Below are 20,430 nucleotides of genomic sequence, written 5' to 3' on the forward strand. Positions count from 1 at the left end.
AGTGGCTTATTTTTAAAAGAACTTGTATGTTACCTTTGTGCTAACATTTTCACGATCGTATTCAAAAAGAGGGGCGAAAGATATACCAGAGGGACAGTCAAACTCATGGATCGAACAGAGATGATAAGATAAGATAAGATAAGAAAACTTTATTTTGATTCGGCATAAGTACAAATAAGCAACACAAGCTCTAAGGAACTTTTGACCGAATATAAAAACATATAAATAACATAAAAACAGTGCATTTTGACATATAAAACAACCTGTAATACAAAGTTGAAATCTCACATACATAGCATGCAATAAAAATAAGCAACAATTTTTTTGAATGAAGTAAAAACATGTTTGATCAGAGCAACAAAAAGCACTCACTGCAGCATAATAATAAACAGCTCAAGAATTATCTGCAAGCATAACAGCGACATTCAAAACCGTTCCAGGACTGAACAAGACTTAAAATGTGAAAAACTGTTTTCAGTCCTGAAATGGTTTGGAAGGCTGTTCCATAAAGTAGCAGCAGCAAATTTGAACGATTTTTTTTACCGTAACGGGTTAACTTTACCTGTGGAATTTCAAGAATATTTACATACCTGAAAGAATATTTAGATTTTTTCACATTCACCAAATTTTGTAAGCACACAGGAGCTATGTTGTTTATAATTAAAAAAGTTTCTAGGGCCATTGTTCTTATCCGTCTGATCTGCAAGGAGGGCACCTTAGCTTTAAGTAAGAGGTCCTCGTAGGAGCTGGTAAAATCCTCATACACAAAACGGAGTGCTCTTTCCTGCACCTTTTCTAGTTTTTTGGAATTTGCCATGGCTAAACAAAGCCTGAAAATGACAAACAGACAAATAATAGTACACAATAAAGATAAAAAAAAAATAGTACACAAGACACAACACAGACATCTAAAGACTACACTGTAAAAACAGCGATTAGATTTGAAACGCATCTACATATTTAGGTCTAAACGTGGTTAGGAAAGCGTTTAGATACACGAACCCCACCAAAACTCGGGGTGATCTCAGTGCTCCGGAAGGGTAAGCAGATCCCTCTCCACATGTGTCAAATATTCAATCATCTGTGCTTACAAAACAAACCTGGAGGAATACCCTATAGCTTGAGTTTTGATACTGATGCAAAAGAATGAGTTATAAAACATTATGATAAAACTACCAGTGATCATAGTTCTTATCATATTTTTATATATCAAATTTTATGGTGTATCTGATTTCATATTTCTAATAATAAAATCTAGCTAGGATTTCTGTACCAAGTTACATTTTTTCCCAGAACAAAAATATGATTTTGTCATGACCTATCACAAGTATTTTAACAACATATATTAAAAGAACAATATGTAAACTTTTATATTTCTTCTTCCAAATACTGACCACATTCAACTTGATAAATATTCTGGCAAGTTGGGCATGATAAAAAACATGTTATATACAAATTGTTCTGTGGCTTTAGCTAATTTATTGTTTTGAGACTTGAATATTTCTAGAGACTTTGATGTGGCGGTATCTGGTGGAAGTTAGTCCCAATCCTTGATGGTGTTCATGAAGAAGGAACATTTTCTAGGTGTTTTTTTCCTGTTTTTTTAAAGTCTTATTATCTTTTTTTGTCGTTTTAAAATTTATTCTAAATTAATTGAAATAAATCGCGTTTACTTTAGCCAAGTCATTTTATATCTTGTTTCTAGCCGGACTATGTAAAAATCAGGAGAGCTTTAGCCAATTAGGCATATACTGTATACTAGTACATTGTATATATTTTGAACAGAGGCGGATCCAGGCATTTTTAAAAAGGGGGTTCCCAACCCAGGACTGTGGCACCGTTAAAGTCCACAATTCCTCTAAAGTCCACAACACCGCTAAAGTCCACAACAATTTTCCGCTTAAGTCCATAACGTCGCTAAAGTCCACAAACTTTCCGCTAAAGTCCACAAAATGACCTCCGCTAAAGTCCAAAAGAAAACGCCGTTAAAGTCCACAATAACAAGTTCCGCTAAAGTCCACAAAAAAGCACCGTTAAAGTCCAAACATTTTTTTTATTATCAAAAGATCAATTCGCTGGTTTTATACTCCCAATATTATATATATCTAATAAAAAGCATGAACCCTTGTTTTTTCAAGGTATTTCTTACGAAAGCGTATTAGGGACATAGTAAACATAAAATGTGTAATGAAATATTTTTCAAAGTCGAAATTTTGACTTAATCTCGAATTTTTAACCTTCTTAAATTTTTGAATTACGACTAATATTTTGATTTTTTTTAAACTCGAAATTTCGCCTTTTCTCAAACGCAAAATTTCGCCTTTTCTCAAACTCAAAATTTCGACTTTGCTTCAAACTAAAAAAATGACATTATAACGTACACGTGAGTGATTTTGATAAAAAAAAAAACAACAAAAAAACTGAAAAGCAGACATGCAAGATTTTTCATATATCGTTTTATTTTGTTTTAAAAATTATTTCAACATAAGCAAAAGGTAAATTATCAAAAATACTATGTTCAAAGTTAGCCACGCTCATCACGATCTTGAAGACCACACCACGACCGTGATACGACCTTACTGCGATCTACACGATCGTACTACGATCATCAAAATTTGCATTTTTTCACAGATCGTAGAGCGATATTAATCATGCTCATACCGCGACCTCACCGCGTTCTGATTTTTTTTATGATCGAGGTGAGCGTGGTGCAATCGTGGTCTAGTGGGACTGGGGCTTTAAGCTGGGGTCACACATTCACGTTTTTTACTGCCGTCTCAGTTTGACAGGACCATTCCCGATTAAAATTTGTCAAAAGTCTGATCAAGATCCTGTGAATCGTGCATGGAAATTAAAACCTTAATTAAAATTTGTAAAACAAATAATTTAATCACGACAACAGTCAGATATTGTTCAGGAAGCTTCGATATTCAACCATTTTCAACCGAATGTATCCCTATAATCCCGTTCTCAATCCGCTTCTAATCTTATTTGTATCTTTTAAGCTAGGGTCGCACATTCACGATTTTTACTGCCGTCCTTGACAGGACCATTCCCGATTAAAATTTATTAAAAGTCTGATCAAGATCCTATGAATCGTGGATGGAAATTCAAACTTCAATTAAAATTTGTAAAAAAAATATTTTAATCACAACAATCAGATATTGTTCAGGAAGCGTCGATATTCAACCCTTTCCAAGCGAATTTATCCCGATAATCCCGTTCTAAATCCGCTTCTAATCCGATTTGTATCTTTCGCCAGGTAAAATTCGACCGAGTCTGTCATTACTGCGTCCCGATTCTACCGAATGTGATCCATCAGCCATCAGATAGCGACAAGACAGTGAACCGACGCTGACGGAAGTTATCCGTTCGGAAACTGTCGGTATACTCGGGATGACCAGGTACTGTCGGAACGTAATCCTATCACGGTCCGCTCTATCGCATTGCAAACGGCTTTGTCTGGTCTCAGTAGTATTGTATTCTGTAATTGTCGGGACTCTGACGTGGGTATCATTGACGAATTTAGAATTGATAACGGGACTGTTTCGGAACGGTTTCGACAAAAACGGTTCGCAATCGACAAGATCTGGATGCAATCTGGACTCAAACGGCAGAAAAACAGCAATGCAAATTTCTCCAGATCATCCCCGTTTCACAGGACACCATCCAGAATACACAGAACATTGTTAGGATTGTGATCCGATACAGCAGAATCTGTCACGACAAAGTCACGATTGTAATCCGACTATACTAAATCGGCTGAATTTCCCCGAATGTTAAGGGACGTACCTAACTGTCGGGGTGCTTTGCCGAACTATTCGGACCCTTCCCGACCCGTAGAAATCTGTTACGAACTTAAACGACTGCGATCAGACAATGATAGGACATTCCAGATAATTGAGGATACTAATCCGACTTTTTAACTTTTCGTGTCGTATTGCTGTCTGATCTCAAACGGGAGCAATAATCGGCAATGTGTGAACCCCGCATTACGGGACGCACATAACTGTCGGGGTGCTTCGCCGAACTTTCGGACCCTTCCCGACCCGTAGGAATCTGTTACGAACTTATACGACTTTGTTCATATAATTATAGAACATTCGAGATAATTGAGGATAGTAATCCGACTTTTTCACTTTTCGTGTCGTATCGCTGTTTGTTCTCAAACGGGGGCAATAATCGGCAATGTGTGAACCCCGCATAAGGGACATAGTAAGGCCGTTAGTTTAAGGCCCCACATAAGGGACATAATAAGGCCGTTTCATTGGCAATAATATCACATCTTCTTTTAATATATTATAGTAGAAATAAAATTAGCAGTGAACTTCTTTTTTCAAAGTCGAAATTTTGGCATTTCAAATCTGTAAATTTCGACTTTAACTCGAAATTTGAACTATTCAAATCTCGAAATTTTGACTTTAACTTGAAACTTTGACATTCTTAAATCTTGAAATTTATTCAAACTAAAAAATTCTGTCAACATGCATGTTCTTTCCGAATGAAACTCTTCAATTAAATATTATCCTTATCATATTTTTAGAACCAAACGAATTTCTGAAAATAAATTGCCAAAATGTCTGGATTCTCGGTTGCTTTTTAATTTGCGTCCATGTCTTCTCCTCCTTAAATTTTAATACTAGTAGCTTTGTTTGATTACTAACAGCCTATGTTTGAATAGGGAGGAAACGACGAAATTTTCAGTTTTAAAAGTTTTTTTGTTTTTGTTTTAAATAAGTCAATATGTTGTCCACACGTACATTTGATTCGAATCGAAGGCCAATCGAATTCGCTAATCGTGTTCACACACTCTTCCTTTTTAATTCGAATTGATTTGAATTGTCTAATTCGCACTAACCAATTCGCCTTAGAAATCCGTTTTTGTTGATACAAATTAAAAGTTTAAGACGTTCGGACAGTTAAGCGAATTACGTGTGAACGCATCATTAGAAAAGTCAAAATTTGGAGTTTAAGAAAGTATTTTTTGGAGTTTGAAGTAAAGTCGAAATTTTGAGTTTGAAAAAAGTCGAATTTTGCGTTTGAGAAAAGTCGAAATTTCGAGTTTTAAAAAAATCAATACTTAGTCGGAATTCAAAAATTTGAGAAGGTCAAAAATTCTAGATTAAGTCGAAATTTTTAGATTTGGAATGTCAAAGTTTCGACTTTGAAAAATATTTCATTACAAATTTTATGTTTACTATGTCCCTAATACGCTTTCGTAAGAAATACTTTGAAAAAACAAGGGTTTATGCTTTTTATTAGATATATATACTATTGGGAGTATAAAACCAGCGAATTGATCTTTTGATAATAAAAAAAATGTTTGGACTTTAACGGTGCTTTTTTGTGGACTTTAGCGGAACTTGTTATTGTGGACTTTAACGGCGTTTTCTTTTGGACTTTAGCGGAGGTCATTTTGTAGACTTTAGCGGAAAGTTTGTGGACTTTAGCGGCGTTATGGACTTAAGCGGAAAATTGTTGTGGAGTTTAGCGGTGTTGTGGACTTTAGAGGAATTGTGGACTTTAACGTTGCCACACAGGACAAATGGGGGGGGGGGGGAAGGTTCCAACTATATGATCCAATTCAAATGCATTGATCGGCCAAAAAAACGAGGGGGTTACAACCCCCGGACCCCCACCCCACCTGGATCCGCCACTGATGTATAAGGACGGACATGGGGCAATGACACGAAGACATCACTAAATCACTTAAAGGAGTAGGTCCAGTAAGACCCCTTTTTGGCCCCAAAATATAACAGTTTTACAAAATTGTTAAAATTTAAATTTTTAGTTGTTCATTGGCCAGTAGAATGCTACATCAATTTGGGCTGATTTTGACAATACAATGCACTTATATCGTGTACTAGCAACATTAAGTCGTGCTAAATTACTGAAATCTTCAAAATTTTACCATTTTGGTTAATTTCAGACGGTTTTCGTGTAAAACGAAAGTGGCCGCATTCGTGTTCATTCATAATATTGAAATATAAATTGTATTTAATGATAATACAAAACATATATAAAGGTTGAGGATGAACACGCATGTCGCCACTTTCATTTTTGACAAAAACCATCTGAAAAGTGACGTTTTTTGGCATATTTGATAGACATTTCATATTTAAGCTTGAATCAGAGCGTTTTTAATGACTAAATCAGTTAAAATCTTTCACATAAACTAAACGGATCAATTGAAATAGACACTTTAGTGTTTAAAAAGTGTCCCAAAACTTTCGTTAGATGAACCTGAAATTTGAGGCCAAAATAGGCCCTTACTGGACCTACTCCTTTATGAAGTCATGCACGGAATTTCCAGAAAGTAGAAATTATATTTGTTTTAACAAACGAAATCTTTGTCCTCGTGCATTCACTGGACTGTCAACCACATTAGGGCGTAAAACAAAGACTCGAGAAAGGAGGATGCAATGGTTTTGATGGGAACTGTACAGATGGTGCCTGTAAAATAGGATACGAAGGAGCACACTGAGACGGAGTTAAAATCATGGTTTAACATAAACATTATCAGATTAAGCCATAGTATAAGGCCCCCTTTAACAATGTTTAAGCTCCGCCTTTCTATATGTTGCAAGGACAAAGTTCGTCATGATTCTTTTTTTTATGGAATAACATATCAATCTTTATATTAAACTATCATAAAATTGAGAATGGAAATGGGGAATGTGTCAAAGAGACAACAACCCGACCAAATAAAAAAACAACAGCAGAAGGTCACCAACAGGTCTTCAATGTAGCGAGAAATTCCCGCACCCAGAGGCGTCCTTCAGCTGGCCCCTAAACAAATATATACTAGTTCAGTGATAATGAACGCCATACTAATTTCCAAATTGTACACAAGAAACTAAAATTTAAATAATACAAGACTAACAAAGGCCAGAGGCTCCTGACTTGGGACAGGTGCAAAAATGCGGCGGGGTTAAACATGTTTGTGAGATCTCAACCCTCCCCCTATACCTTTAACCAATGCAGAAAAGTAAAAGCATAACAATACGCACATTAAAATTCTGTTCAAGAGAAGTCCGAGTCTGATGTCAGAAGATGTAACCAAAGAAAATAAACAAAATGACAATAATACATAAATAACAACAGACTACTAGCAGTTAACTGACATGCCAGCTCCAGACTTCAATTAAACTGACTGAAAGATTATGATTTCATCCTATGAACATCAGGCACAATCCTTCCCGTTAGGGGTTTAGTATCATACCATCATAACATATATGAGAAGAACATAACCCGTGTCATGCCAACAACTGTTTTTAGAATAATTGTGTTTAGTTGCGACGCAAAGACCTTATCAGTGACTCAATATTAACGCCAAAATATGCAATCTTTAATGACTTGACTACAGTATCGTAATTATATCCCTTCTTAATAAGTCTATTCAAAGGTTTTGTAAGTTTATGAGGTGAATACTGACACCTTTGTGCTTTATAAAGAATATTTCCATAAAAAAATGGATGTGAAATACCTGAACGTATAAGAAGTCTGCATGTTGAGCTAAATTTACGAATGATGTCTTTATACCGATGATAAAATTTAGTAAAAGTTTTGACTAGTTTGTGATGGTTTTTCAGAAACCGAACTATTAAGCAGATTATCACGTAAAAACTTCAAAGGAAAAATGCCGTATTATGTTATAACTAACTTTAATATTAGATGTGATGATGTGATGACGCAACTTTTTATTCAATGACGAGTATAAATTTAAGTGCGTATGCTTTTCACTGACCATTTCTTGTAAGAGAGATAATCCTAACACGTGCATGCCTAAATATTAATTTCAATCAGCAACATTTGTTTGTGACAAGACAGCAGTCTCGGGTTCACGTATTTCTTTTTTAATTGACAGCAAGCATTTTGCTTTAAACAACATTTATTTAGTTTTCGTCCGATATTCAAAACATTCTTTTTGTTCAACTGTAAATAGTTTGTAATTTCAAAAGCACACTTTAAAAAACAGAATAATTGATTAGTTTCAATGTTTAAACACGCATTATCGGTAATGCTATTACATTACACAAAATACGTCATACGTGTAGACGATTCATAAATCTATTTTTAACATTTATACACTGACTACAGGTTGAAATAAGACCTAAAAATAGACTAGTAAGTAAGTGGTCAGTATAATTATTCTTAATCATAAACGATTCCACCAATACATTCTAGAAGTTCAATCATACTAAGACCTAAAAATAGATTAGTGAGTGTACATTGAAGTATAAATCCATAACGATTCAACCATTATAAGTTTATACTACACAGACATTTAGATACAATCAGAATGGAGAAAATAATTGACCTGTTTGGTGAGAAAGTCAAGGGCAAGAATGGTGATGTTGATATAAAAGATCTCTGTGGTGAAAAGAAACTTATAGGTAAGACTGATTTAATTAGATTATTAAATTTGAATAACGTTTGAAATATCTCTGTTAAATTTCTTTTTTCCCAAGAAATGATTTATTTCGCTATCTTCTTGCATGTCTACTGAGTGACCACTGAGGAATGTTCCCATATGAATATGATCGTTTCCATAAATAGTCTATATTTACCACACCCTTTTGCAGGTGTTTATTTTTCTGCACATTGGTGTCCTCCTTGCCGTGCCTTTACACCACATTTGGCCAAGAAATATGAGACATGGAAGAAAGCTGGTCATCCATTTGAAATTATCTTTGTTAGTTCTGACAGGGACCAGTCGAGTTTTGACGATTATTTCAAAGAAATGCCTTGGCTAACAGTTCCTTATGATGACGAAGAACGAAGGGTAATTATTTATATTTTTTCTTTCTTTCTTGAACAGTTTCGGTGGTTTCGTGGTAGCGTTACTCGCCTCGACTGTGCAATGGCATGTGTTCGGCATCTTCAATTCCACAACAGCACAGTACTGCACAAAAGCTAGAAATCTGTAATTTCACAACACAGTATTGCGCAATAGAACAGTATTGCACAAAAGCTAGAAATCTGTAAATTCACACCACAGTATTGCGCAATATAACAGTATTGCACAAAAGCTAAAAAATCTGTAATTTCACAACACAGTATTGCAAAAAAGCTAGAAATCTGTAATTTCAACCGCAGTATTGCACGAAAGCTAGAAATCTTTAATTTCACAATACATACAGTATTGCACAATAGAACAGTATTGCACAAAAGCTAGAAATCTAATTTCACACCACAGTATTGCACAAAAGCTAGAAATCTAATTTCGCACCACAGTATTGCAAAAAAGCTATTGCACCACAGTATTGCGCAATAGAACAGTATTGCATAAAAGCTAGAAATCTGTAATTTCACACCACAGTATTGCGCAATAAAACACAATAAAACAGTATTGCACAAAAGCTAGCAATCTGTAATTTCACACCACAGTATTGCACAAAAGCTAGAAATCTGTAATTTTGCACCACAGTATTGCGCAAAAGAACAGTATTGCACAAAAGCTAAAAATCTGTAATTTCACACCACAGTATTGCGCAAAAGAACAGTATTGCTCAAAAGCAAGAAATCTGTAATTTCACACCAAAGTATTGCGCAATAGAACAGTATTGCACAAAAGCTAGAAATCTGTAATTTCACACCACAGTATTGCACAAAAGCTAGAAATCTGTAATTTCGCACCACAGTATTGCACAAAAGCTAGAAATGTATAATTTTGCACCACAGTATTGCGCAATAGAACAGTATTGCACAAAAGCTAGAAATCTGTAATTTCACACCACAGTATTGCACAAAAGCTAGAAATCTAATTTCGCACCATAGTATTGCACAAAAGCTAAAAATCTGTAATTTCACACCACAGTATTGCGCAATAAAACACAAGAAAACAGTATTGCACAAAAGCTAGCAATCTGTAATTTCACACCACAGTATTGCACAAAAGCTAGAAATCTGTAATTTTGCACCACAGTATTGCGCAAAAGAACAGTTTTGCACAAAAGCTAAAAATCTGTAATTTCACACCACAGTATTGCGCAAAAGAACAGTATTGCTCAAAAGCAAGAAGAAATCTGTAATTTCACACCAAAGTATTGCGCAATAGAACAGTATTGCACAAAAGCTAGAAATCTGTTAGTTCACACCACAGTATTGCACAAAAGCTAGAAATCTGTAATTTCGCACCACAGTATTGCACAAAAGCTAGAAATGTGTAATTTTGCACCACAGTATTGCGCAATAGAACAGTATTGCACAAAAGCTAGAAATCTGTAATTTCACACCACAGTATTGCACAAAAGCTAGAAATCTGTAATTTCGCACCACAGTATTGCGCAATAGCACAGTATTGCACAAAAGCTAAAAATCTGTAATTTCACACCACAATATTGCGCAAAAGAACAGTATTGCACAAAAGCTAGAAATCTGTAATTCCACACCACAGTATTGCGTAATACAACAGTATTGCACAAAAGCTAGAAATCTGTAATTTCACACCACAGTATTGCACAAAAGCTAGAAATCTGTAATTTCGCACCACAGTATTGCACAAAAGCTAAAAATCTGTAATTTCACACCACAGTATTGCGCAAAAGAACAGTTTTGCTCAAAAGCTAGAAATCTGTAATTTCACACCAAAGTATTGCACAAAAGCTAGAAATCTGTAATTTCACACCACAGTATTGCGCAATAGAGCAGTATTGAACAATAGTACTGTATTGCACAATATCACTATTAATTAAACAATTACAAGAACAGTACAGTATTTGTAGATTTCAGTAATTCACAACTTCATCGGATTAAAGTTAAAAGTGTAAAATAATAATACATGTATCTTTCAAAACTACAAAAGAAACAATTATCGCTATTATAATAATTACTAAGTTTAACCGGAGAACATTAATCCAATTATTATTGCATTAGATTGGACAATATAATAATATTTTATGAAAACCTTATATAATATTTGAGATTCTTATATTGAATATTTTGTGTTTTATAACTTTTTTTCAAACTTTGGGTTTTGAGTATCCTTGAGCATGTTGAGTCGATGACATGCGAACTGAAGTCGATTTCGTACTATTATCTTACTATTCCCTATTATCGGTTCTTTTCTGACATATTTTATTGAAAAGTCATTTATATAATAATAATAGAATACGATGACGTGGTATGGTTGCCAATGGGACAACTCTCCACAAGAGACCAAAACGACCGTCGCAGAGTTGAACAACTATGGGTTAGTAAAACCGGTCGATGTTGTATTCATAACTTCATAACCATGCATGTGTGATATAATTAAATAACCCGAATTTAATCGCATATATGACAGTCATTGTTCATTGACCCTATTGTATGTTCCTTGATCACATCTTTTTTTTTATTAGAACAAGTTGTCTGAAACGTTTGAAGTGCAGGGTATACCTACATTATCAATTGTATGTGGAAAAACCGGTACTGTCATCAGCGAGGACGCTTCAGAAGATGTAGGCGAAAGTGACGAGTTTCCGAAAACATGGAATACAGATCCGGTTAATATCAAAGGTAAGATCGGTCAACGTGGACAAAATTTGGCGGAGCATACGTTTAAGCTCACTTGGCACAAAGGTTACCTGTTATCTTCAAAACTATGGAGCTATATTAAAGTGTAAAATCGAAAAATGGTAAGCACGTGAAGATATAATTACCCTAAAGTAAAACATTTAAGAAAAACCTGCTTTCCGGTTTGGAAATATTGCCACCTGATATATTATTTTTTGCATTTATTTGCTGTGAACTAACTACCTAAAGCTTAATTTTTCATAAGGCAGAAAACCTGAAAGTTTCATACTTTGAATATACATGTAGATGCCTTATGCTGTGAAGAAGGCCCGTAACATTGAACGACACAAAAACCCGTTCTGGCCTCTGGCGCTTCCGAAATTTCAATGATATTTGATTAAATTATTTAAAAATGTGTTTACATGTAAACGGACAGACTGACTGAACGATACACAATCATACATATCGTCGATGACAGGCATTTAAAACAGTTACAAACCACGCCATATATCATGTGTAATGATTGCCAATGAGACAACTCTCCACAACAGACCAAATGACACAGAAATTAACAATTATATGTCACCGTTATGCCCTCAACAGTGAGCAAAGCCCATACCGCATAGTCAGCTTTTAAAGGCTCTGAAATGACAAATATAAAAAAATTAAAACGAGAAAACTAACGACTCATGTCGGTTTTGTTTTTATTAACAATGAGCCTAAAGACTTACATGAAATCTAATCATACCACTAATGGTTAGTTTTAATTCTTGTGTATTCGCTTTATTTATTCTACAGAATTATTTCAATATTACCCTTGGCAAAGGCTATGATATTTATCTGCTGACGTTGCATGTTATGACACACACATTATAGATTGTTAAATGACTATTGTTATGACACCGCCGTTGCGCTGGTGAACTCGAATGTAGCCCTAAGAATTCCGTGTGTCCCGTAATGATTGGTTCATTTAAGGTCGTAAGTTATATGAACTCTTATCTGAGACTACTTTATAACAGTCGTCTTGCATCTTATGGAGTTTCCTCGTCTTCACGATACTAATCAATCAGCAATGCAATCGCAACTTTCTTGTTGCCTATAAAAGTGTCTTTTTCGTTTATTTTTTTATAGAAACTTTTAACTTTTATTTGTAAATGTGAAAACATGGAATGCTTATGTAATCCGGTAACAAGGTCCAATTTTGTTTAGATTCCGGAGGACTCCATGATTCAGTTCACGTATTTCTTACTGATAACCTGATTTCAAAAACAGCTTGTTATCGGAATACAATGAATTATAAATCTGTTCTTGCTGAGTATTTATATTATGCTACACATCCGATGAATTACTTCCTTGTAATTCCATCTCTTCTATACTGGTTGTACTTGCCAACAACGTAGTCCATCTTTTGTTTCTCTGGCTTGCGTATACAAGCGGGCACTTCAGTAGTTATCATTTAACAAAGGAAACAGTCTGTATTTTCTTGATGACATCCATAAAAACAAATATGATGAGGTCGTGCGAATAGAATGGTTCATTGTAATGCGAATTAAAAAAATCCTGACTTGTATTCGTCCTCTTGCAGTTTTCAAGATGATGTACTGTTTCTTAATAATAATAGATTCAGTGATCATTTACATTTTATATATGCAAGTGAACTTGAAATTAAAGATACTACCGACGCAGAGAAATCTGCTTGATATTAAGATCTTTTTCTCGAAATGACTACTGATGGTAAGTTAAATACCAAAATTTATGACAAGCGCGATGATTTTAATTTTCCTATAGTCAACTTTCCATTTCTGTGTAGCAACATCACAGCGGCACTAGCATATGGAGTATATGTGTCTCAATTGATACGTTACTCTAGCGCTTACTCAAAGTATGTTGATTTTGTTGAACGAGGAATACTGCTTTCTCAAAAATTGCTACGACAGGGCTATGAATCAATCAAATTAAGGTAATCACTCAAGAAATTTTACGGTCGCCATCATGACCTGATTGGCCATTATAACAAAAGTGTATCAGAAATCATATCTGATATTCTTCCTCAGTCATTATAACCTTCCATCATTACTGAATTGTACAAAGAAATAACACGACGGGTGCAGTATACGGTGCAGGAAATGCTTATCCATCCGGAGCACCTCATTTCGCTCCCGGTTTTTAGTGGAAATCGTGTTGTTTCTTATTTATTATTTATAACCGTTGATGTAAATGTCCTTTGGTTTTGTGAGTCTTGGTTTACTCCTTGGGTTTGATTGTTATTGTCCTCAACGGGTGCAGCTGCCCAGAAATTTGAGGAAATATTAAAAAATGCCGGATTACAGAGAGTTATTTGGATCTTTTTTATACGACCGCAAAAAAACAGTGATCAACAGTGAATGGGAGGTAATTAAAACACAAAATTGACAAGCGCCTCCCTTACACTGCTTATAAATTATGTATAAAGAAATGATGTTTTGTCTTAAGGTGATTAGCTGTCAATTTATTTTTCGAAGTTACTATTTTTAAAATGCTGATTTAGGTAATTTAATTTTAGCCATGATGATGTATGTCATTTTCTATTTTAAGACTTTAACGATGTATTTAAATGGTTTATTATGGTTGCAATTGAATTGAGATTATGACCATATCTTGACGGAAAGGTATTTTTGGGAAAAGGGGCAGGGGAAGGTTAAATCAGCTATATTTTTTTTTGGCAAAAATAAAGGGGGTGTCAATTCGCAACATCATAGTGTATTGAACAAAAGCAAAAAGCAAATTATATAACCAATTCCAGTTCTTTGACTATAAATATTATGTGTGAGAAACCTTTTGTGTGTCAAATATTTAATTAAAACCCATATTCAGACCTGTATCAAGTGCGAATATTCATTCCAGTTTTCCCCAACTGTTCAGGGTTGGATCTCTGTGGTCGCATCCAGCTACGCTCGACGAAGCAATGTATTAATTTATAAAATTCCTTGCAGCGACTTATTCACAAAAAAGTATGAGAAAAACAATCTTTAATGATCAGCTTTATTACTATCATTTTTTATGAGGAACGTCAAGCGTTTTAGAAATAGGGGGTGTATACAGTTATCCTACTCTACTCGCGGTAAACAAATAGTAAATCAAATTTAAATCAATGGATCATTTACATGTTATAGTGTTCTTAAACCAATATTGTCCATGCATTATTAATTCCCCATTCCCAAACCTATTTATTAACACCTATACATGTAAAAACTTTCCATTATCTGTAAACGTGTTTATACCTGAGAGTTTCTACATTTATAATTACCTACATTTAATCTATACGTCAAGTCAGTATATTTATATCCAGAGTTGATATAGCTTGACCACGAACTTGTTGTGAAATAACTCAATATGTCTGCCATTGTAGAATTAATTGGTGATAAAGTGAAGGGAAAAGATGGAGCTGTAGATACCAGTTCTTTTACCGGAGAAGGCAAGGTTGTCGGTAAGTTTTAACGATGTTATTTTGATCTTAACAAACTTTATTATTATTACAACTTCATGGTTCAACGATTTTTAGATATTCTCCTACTTAAGGCAAAAACTACCGTATATGTATAATATAGGTTTCGTTTTTATTACAAAAAGACTAAATAAGTAAATAACTTCGACAGCATTTGTCAAATGGGATACATCAGTAACAGTTTTCCTTCCATTCGTTTATTCATTGATCATTGTGTTAATCCCCTATTGGTGTTTCACTGTTTATTACTTACATTTTTATCGAACCAATTATAAATTTTAACAAGGATCTGTATCAGTAATTTCTGTCATAAAATCAATGATTTGAAGAAAAAAATTCAAGTAGAAATGAAAAAGAGTTAAAATCTGATTGTTTAAGGAAAATACACTATTTATAAATCTCCAATATAAACACATGTAAACAATATCAATATATCATAGATCAAGTACTACAGACAATTCAAGGTTAACTAATTGTGTTTATACGTGTGTAAATATTTGTGTATGTATTATCTCAAGTATTGGGAAATCCAAGTTTTAAATAGTTCATATGTTGGTTACAATAACTGAAATCATATATGGGCGTTTTTCAATAAAAACGTATTTTCTTGTCCCAGCCACTTAAAAAAAAATGTGTTTGATCTTTGCAAGTATTTTTTTGTGCAGTCAGTACATTGAATTAGATTTAACATTTTTATGCAAAGAAACAGTTTATTTTTAGAGGGATTGAAAAGGTATTGACTCCTGAATGGTCCAAAACAACCAAAATGGCATGTCCCTAGACCGCCTGTTCAACATTCATACTCTAAAATATCATAAAAAAAGAAGAAATAAATGGTTTTTTTTACCTTACATAAGTTCTTTAAATATTCAAAAGTATGTTCAGAGCCAACATATTTTAATAAACAGCTTTCATTATAGGTTTTTTAATTTCAGAAGGTGTGTCCCTCACAAAATGTCCACTACGAAACGAAGTCATTAAAATTTGCCAATAAACAGTTCTATAAAATCATTGTAATTTTTGTTTGCAAGAGATATAAACATTAGGGTCTTACAAAAGAAGTGATGCTTTTATAACGGCAATTAAATTGTTGGTAAGAAAAATTGAGCACATCAAATGGACCAGAGTGATACCGTATTTTTGATAATGTCCACTACGAAACGGGTCAAATCTCCTTCAGTATCTGGTTTTAAAATTATAAAAAAAATATCTGTGTACAGCTTGATAAATGCTTTGATGAATACAATCAGTCTTGTTACTGTTGCAATATAGGGATTGTGGGAAAAAAATAAAACATGCGAATACGTCCCTTACGAAACGGTCCCCTACGAAACAAGTATGGAAGAAAAACGTTTCGTAGTGGACACTACCACTACCATGCAGTCTTTTTTAAATCTTTTTTCAATTATATTCGTGCAAAACAAATAACAAGGGTTAGTTTCATGTAATTTTTATTATGTTTTTATTAACATATGATAGGGTTGATGTCAACTACGAAACTTTTTGTCCACTACGAAACGCATCAAAATGTCCACTACGTAACATAAGTTGAACCTTCATATGTGTAGTACTGTCTAATCTTTATCGATAAAAATGGTTTTCCAATTCAGAAAACAATGATATTTTTCTAGTATTTAAAGTAAAAAAACTGGAATGTCTATAGGAAACATTTAAAATTGCAAAAAAATATGTGTGTTTAGAAGACGTTTCGTAGGGGACAAAAGTACCCTACGAAACAGTACACAAATTATGAAAATAATATCATTTTAAAGAATATTTAAGATTGCACTTTTTGTTTACAAACAGGTCTATTATAGAGGTATTCAAAATAACTCTTGGAATTAAATTTTAGACAAGTAGATTTTCCTTTTTTTTTTAGGTCTGAAAATAACGCTTTTATTGAAAAACGCCCATATAACAGAAACTGTCAGTCCATACAGAGTTTTAATTTTGCGTTAGGTTTGGTTTATTTTAATACTGTTTAGGGGGTCGAAGCCGGGGGGGGGGGGACTGTTATATAAACATACCCCTTGAATCAATGTAACTTCAATCAGGTATTGTACCGTTGTACACTGTTCTCTGATTTAAGGCTTCATAGCGCGGATAACCCACTTTGAATGACAGTAACCCTTTACTTTATATATTAGAGCAATGAAACATGAAACAAATGAATACATATTGAAGGAATTTATAGATCTAATTTCATAAATATATTTCGAGAATATGTTCATGTGCATCTTATAAATCCAACGTTCTAGTTTTAGAACTGTAATTTGATTCTTAAAATTGAAAATAATTCTGTTTTTATTTATTAAACAAAATTGTCTTACAACATGTACAAAATGTGAATTGTAGACCACAAATCCACTTCCAGGCTATTTTGCATTCACCGTGTCAATTACATTCGTCAAACCTTTTTAGGCAATGAACCCTGAGTGTTTAAATGCATTGTTCTTATGTTTTGAAAATTTATTTGTGTACGTTTACAGGTTTGTACTTTTCCGCCTATTTTTTAAAAGTATATTTGTGTACGTTTTCAGGTTTGTACTTTTCCGCCCATTGGTGTCCACCATGTCGTGGATTCACACCAGTTCTTGCCAAGAAGTACGAAGACTGGAAAAAAGCTGGCGCCAATAACTTTGAGATTGTGTTCGTTAGTTCTGATCGTGATGAAGCTAGTTTTAATGACTATTTTAAAGAAATGCCATGGCTAGCAATGGATTTCGAAAAAAGAGATTTGAAGGTTTGTTGTGTTATAACTTTAAGTAAGGAGTGACTTGGCGAAGGGCAAGTTGGCAAATGATTAAAAAAAGTAATTGCAATCTTTTTTTAAAACACTGTTACATTTTGGTTGTTGCTTAAAACGTCTGTGATATAAATAGACAAAATAAGATGTTTGATTAATGTCAATCAGACAGCAAACAACGACACACACTGCCAACAGACAAACATTCTTCAACAAGATTTATTATATATACAAGTATATAGATATAGGGAGATGTGTTATGAGTGCAAATGAGACAACTCTCCATCCGATTCACAATTTATAAAAGTAAACCATTATAGGTCAAGGTACAGTCTTCAACTCGGAGCCGAGGCTCAAATGTCAAAGTTTAATTCAATCGAAGTCTGAAAAAAGGTAAATTTGAACAAAACTATTTAAAATCTGCCGACATCACCAAATTATCAACACGCAACGAAATAGATCGTTTGCAGAATCAATTATATTGTAATGGCATTGAGAAAAGTCCTCTAAAATAAAACAATAGCCATCAAGAACTTATGAACAATTGCCTCTTTTAGTAACACAAGTATAACATACTCCTTTTGACAATGGAAATATTTTTGAAAGTGATAAAATGTTGGAACTCGTCCATAGAAATTTTATTCCATTTTAACCTTGTTATTTCAGGCTACCTGCAGTAGTAAATTTGGAGTTAGTGGTATTCCAACTTTAATCATCTTAAACGGTAACACAGGAGAAATAATAGATAAAAATGGCCGTGCTAGTGTCCAGTCGTCAGAAACATTCCCAGCTGCATGGAACGTATAATAAGACAATATATGGATATTAAATGATATTCTTGAATCTGCAATAATCTGCAATATTTATTTAAAAACCACATCTACATGTTTTGATAATTTTTATACGATGTTATTTATTAACTTTAAGTTGTAAGATATTTTACCACCTTATTTATAATTTGTTTAGGATATCATTCATTTAGTTTTTCTTTTATTATTAAAAATTCTTTCTGCAAATTTGATTGTTTTTTCATCCAACTGAAATTGATATCGAACATTTTCCATCATGTCCATTGGTTTTCATCCAGCCGTAATAAAGTTCAAACACATCCCATTGTTTTTCATCCGACTGACACAAAGTTCGAAAACTATACATTTTTTTCATTCAGCCGAAAATAAAGTTCTAACGCTTCCTATTGTTTTTCACCCAGCCGATTCAAAGGTCGAACGCTTCCAATTGTTTTTCATTCACCCGAAATAAAGGCCGAACGCCTCCCATTGTTTTTCGTCCAGCCGAATTACATGTCGAACGCTTCCTATTGTTTTACATTCAGCCGAAATAAAGGTCGAATGCTTCCCATTGTTTTTCATCTATCCGAATTAAAGGTCGAACGCTTCCCATTGTTTTCATCCAGCCGAATTAAAGGTCGAACGATTCCTATTGTTTTTCATTCAGCTGAAATAAAGGTCGAACGCTTCCCATTGTTTTTTCATCCAGCCGAATTAAAGGTCGAACGCTTCCTATTGTTTTTCATTCAGCCGAAATAAAGGTCGAACACTTCCCATTGTTTTTAATTCAGTCTAAAATAAAGGTCGAACTATTGTTTGAACGTTCCCGTTGTTTTTCATTCAGTCGAAACAAAGGCCGAACGCTTACCATTGTTTGTCATCCAGCGGGAATATATTCAAACGCCTTCTATATCTGTTCTGGTATGTTACCGTCATTCTTCGGTGATTTATGTATTACTAACAATTGTTTTTTGCTTTTGTGAATTCATTAATAAGGAAATTTGTTCTTGTAATAACTCAATGATGCTCTTTCATTCAAATAATTATTTCATATTGTAAATAAAATACTTGCTTGCCGGAAACAATATTTATCCAAAAGAGAGGGGTAGACACCAAATGGATATTCAAACTAATGAGTTAAATATCAACAACGCCATGGTAAAACAATGAAATAAAACTTAACGACAAAAAGACAAAACAACTGTTTACAAATCACAACATAGAAAAAACTTAGCAACATGATTACGACTAAAAACGGGGGTGATATCAGATGCTTCGGCAGATTGTTATTTAAGAATTGAATGCTTCTTTTTGTAAATTCATTGGGGTGTAGAAGCGTTGACCGAAGTACATTTTGTATGAAGCGCGGAAGCGCTTCATTCTAAAAATGTGCGCACGGTCAACGCTTTTACAACCCTATGAAGTTATAAAAAGAAGCATTCAATACTTATAATTACATTTTTTAGCTATGATCATGAAAACACGAATTTTATAAATTTTTAATTTAATTCACCTGTACACTTTATTGTGGGACCACGTGCTATCATGAATGATAAGTTTTATTGACTGAGCAATTGCTTGAGGAATAAAATGTGATGTGCAGTTAGCCAATCAGAATAACGTATTATAATGAAACATACACCTAATGTAATTATATTTATTTATGACACCATTGTCTTGTCATATAAGTACAAGTAATATGATAACTCTTATTATACTGCAATCAGCTATTTTACTATACATATAAACGTTAGCTTTATACGTCAATGGCCCCAACTAACCTATAAGCCCCGCCTCCGTATTGTATTTCATCAACAACGTCACGTCACGACCATGACAACGTAAAGTAACAATGGTCAAACTTTTATGAATTTATACTTTTACGTCTTCAAATTGGTTTTTTAGATACCATGATT

The 20,430-nt window shown here is 33.9% G+C and overlaps 1 protein-coding gene across 2 annotated transcripts; it reads left to right on the top strand.

Moving 5' to 3' along the window:
- Positions 1–8,153: 8,153 nt before the first annotated feature.
- LOC134721106 (nucleoredoxin-like) lies at positions 8,154–18,742 on the top strand. 2 transcript variants are annotated; one of them, XM_063583849.1, is made up of 6 exons: positions 8,154–8,396; positions 8,586–8,785; positions 11,343–11,499; positions 14,885–14,962; positions 17,470–17,723; positions 18,393–18,742. In XM_063583849.1, exons 1-6 carry the CDS (start codon positions 8,303–8,305, stop codon positions 18,531–18,533), a joined length of 924 nt encoding a protein of 307 aa, XP_063439919.1. In that variant the 5' UTR covers positions 8,154–8,302; the 3' UTR covers positions 18,534–18,742. The 2 variants fall into 2 exon arrangements, with proteins under 2 accessions (XP_063439919.1, XP_063439922.1); XM_063583852.1 differs by having other exon boundaries at positions 8,194–8,396; positions 17,521–17,723.
- Positions 18,743–20,430: the final 1,688 nt, after the last annotated feature.

This window comes from Mytilus trossulus, chromosome 6 (assembly GCF_036588685.1).
Source record: "Mytilus trossulus isolate FHL-02 chromosome 6, PNRI_Mtr1.1.1.hap1, whole genome shotgun sequence".
In the NCBI taxonomy this organism is placed as follows: Eukaryota; Metazoa; Mollusca; class Bivalvia; order Mytilida; family Mytilidae; genus Mytilus; species Mytilus trossulus.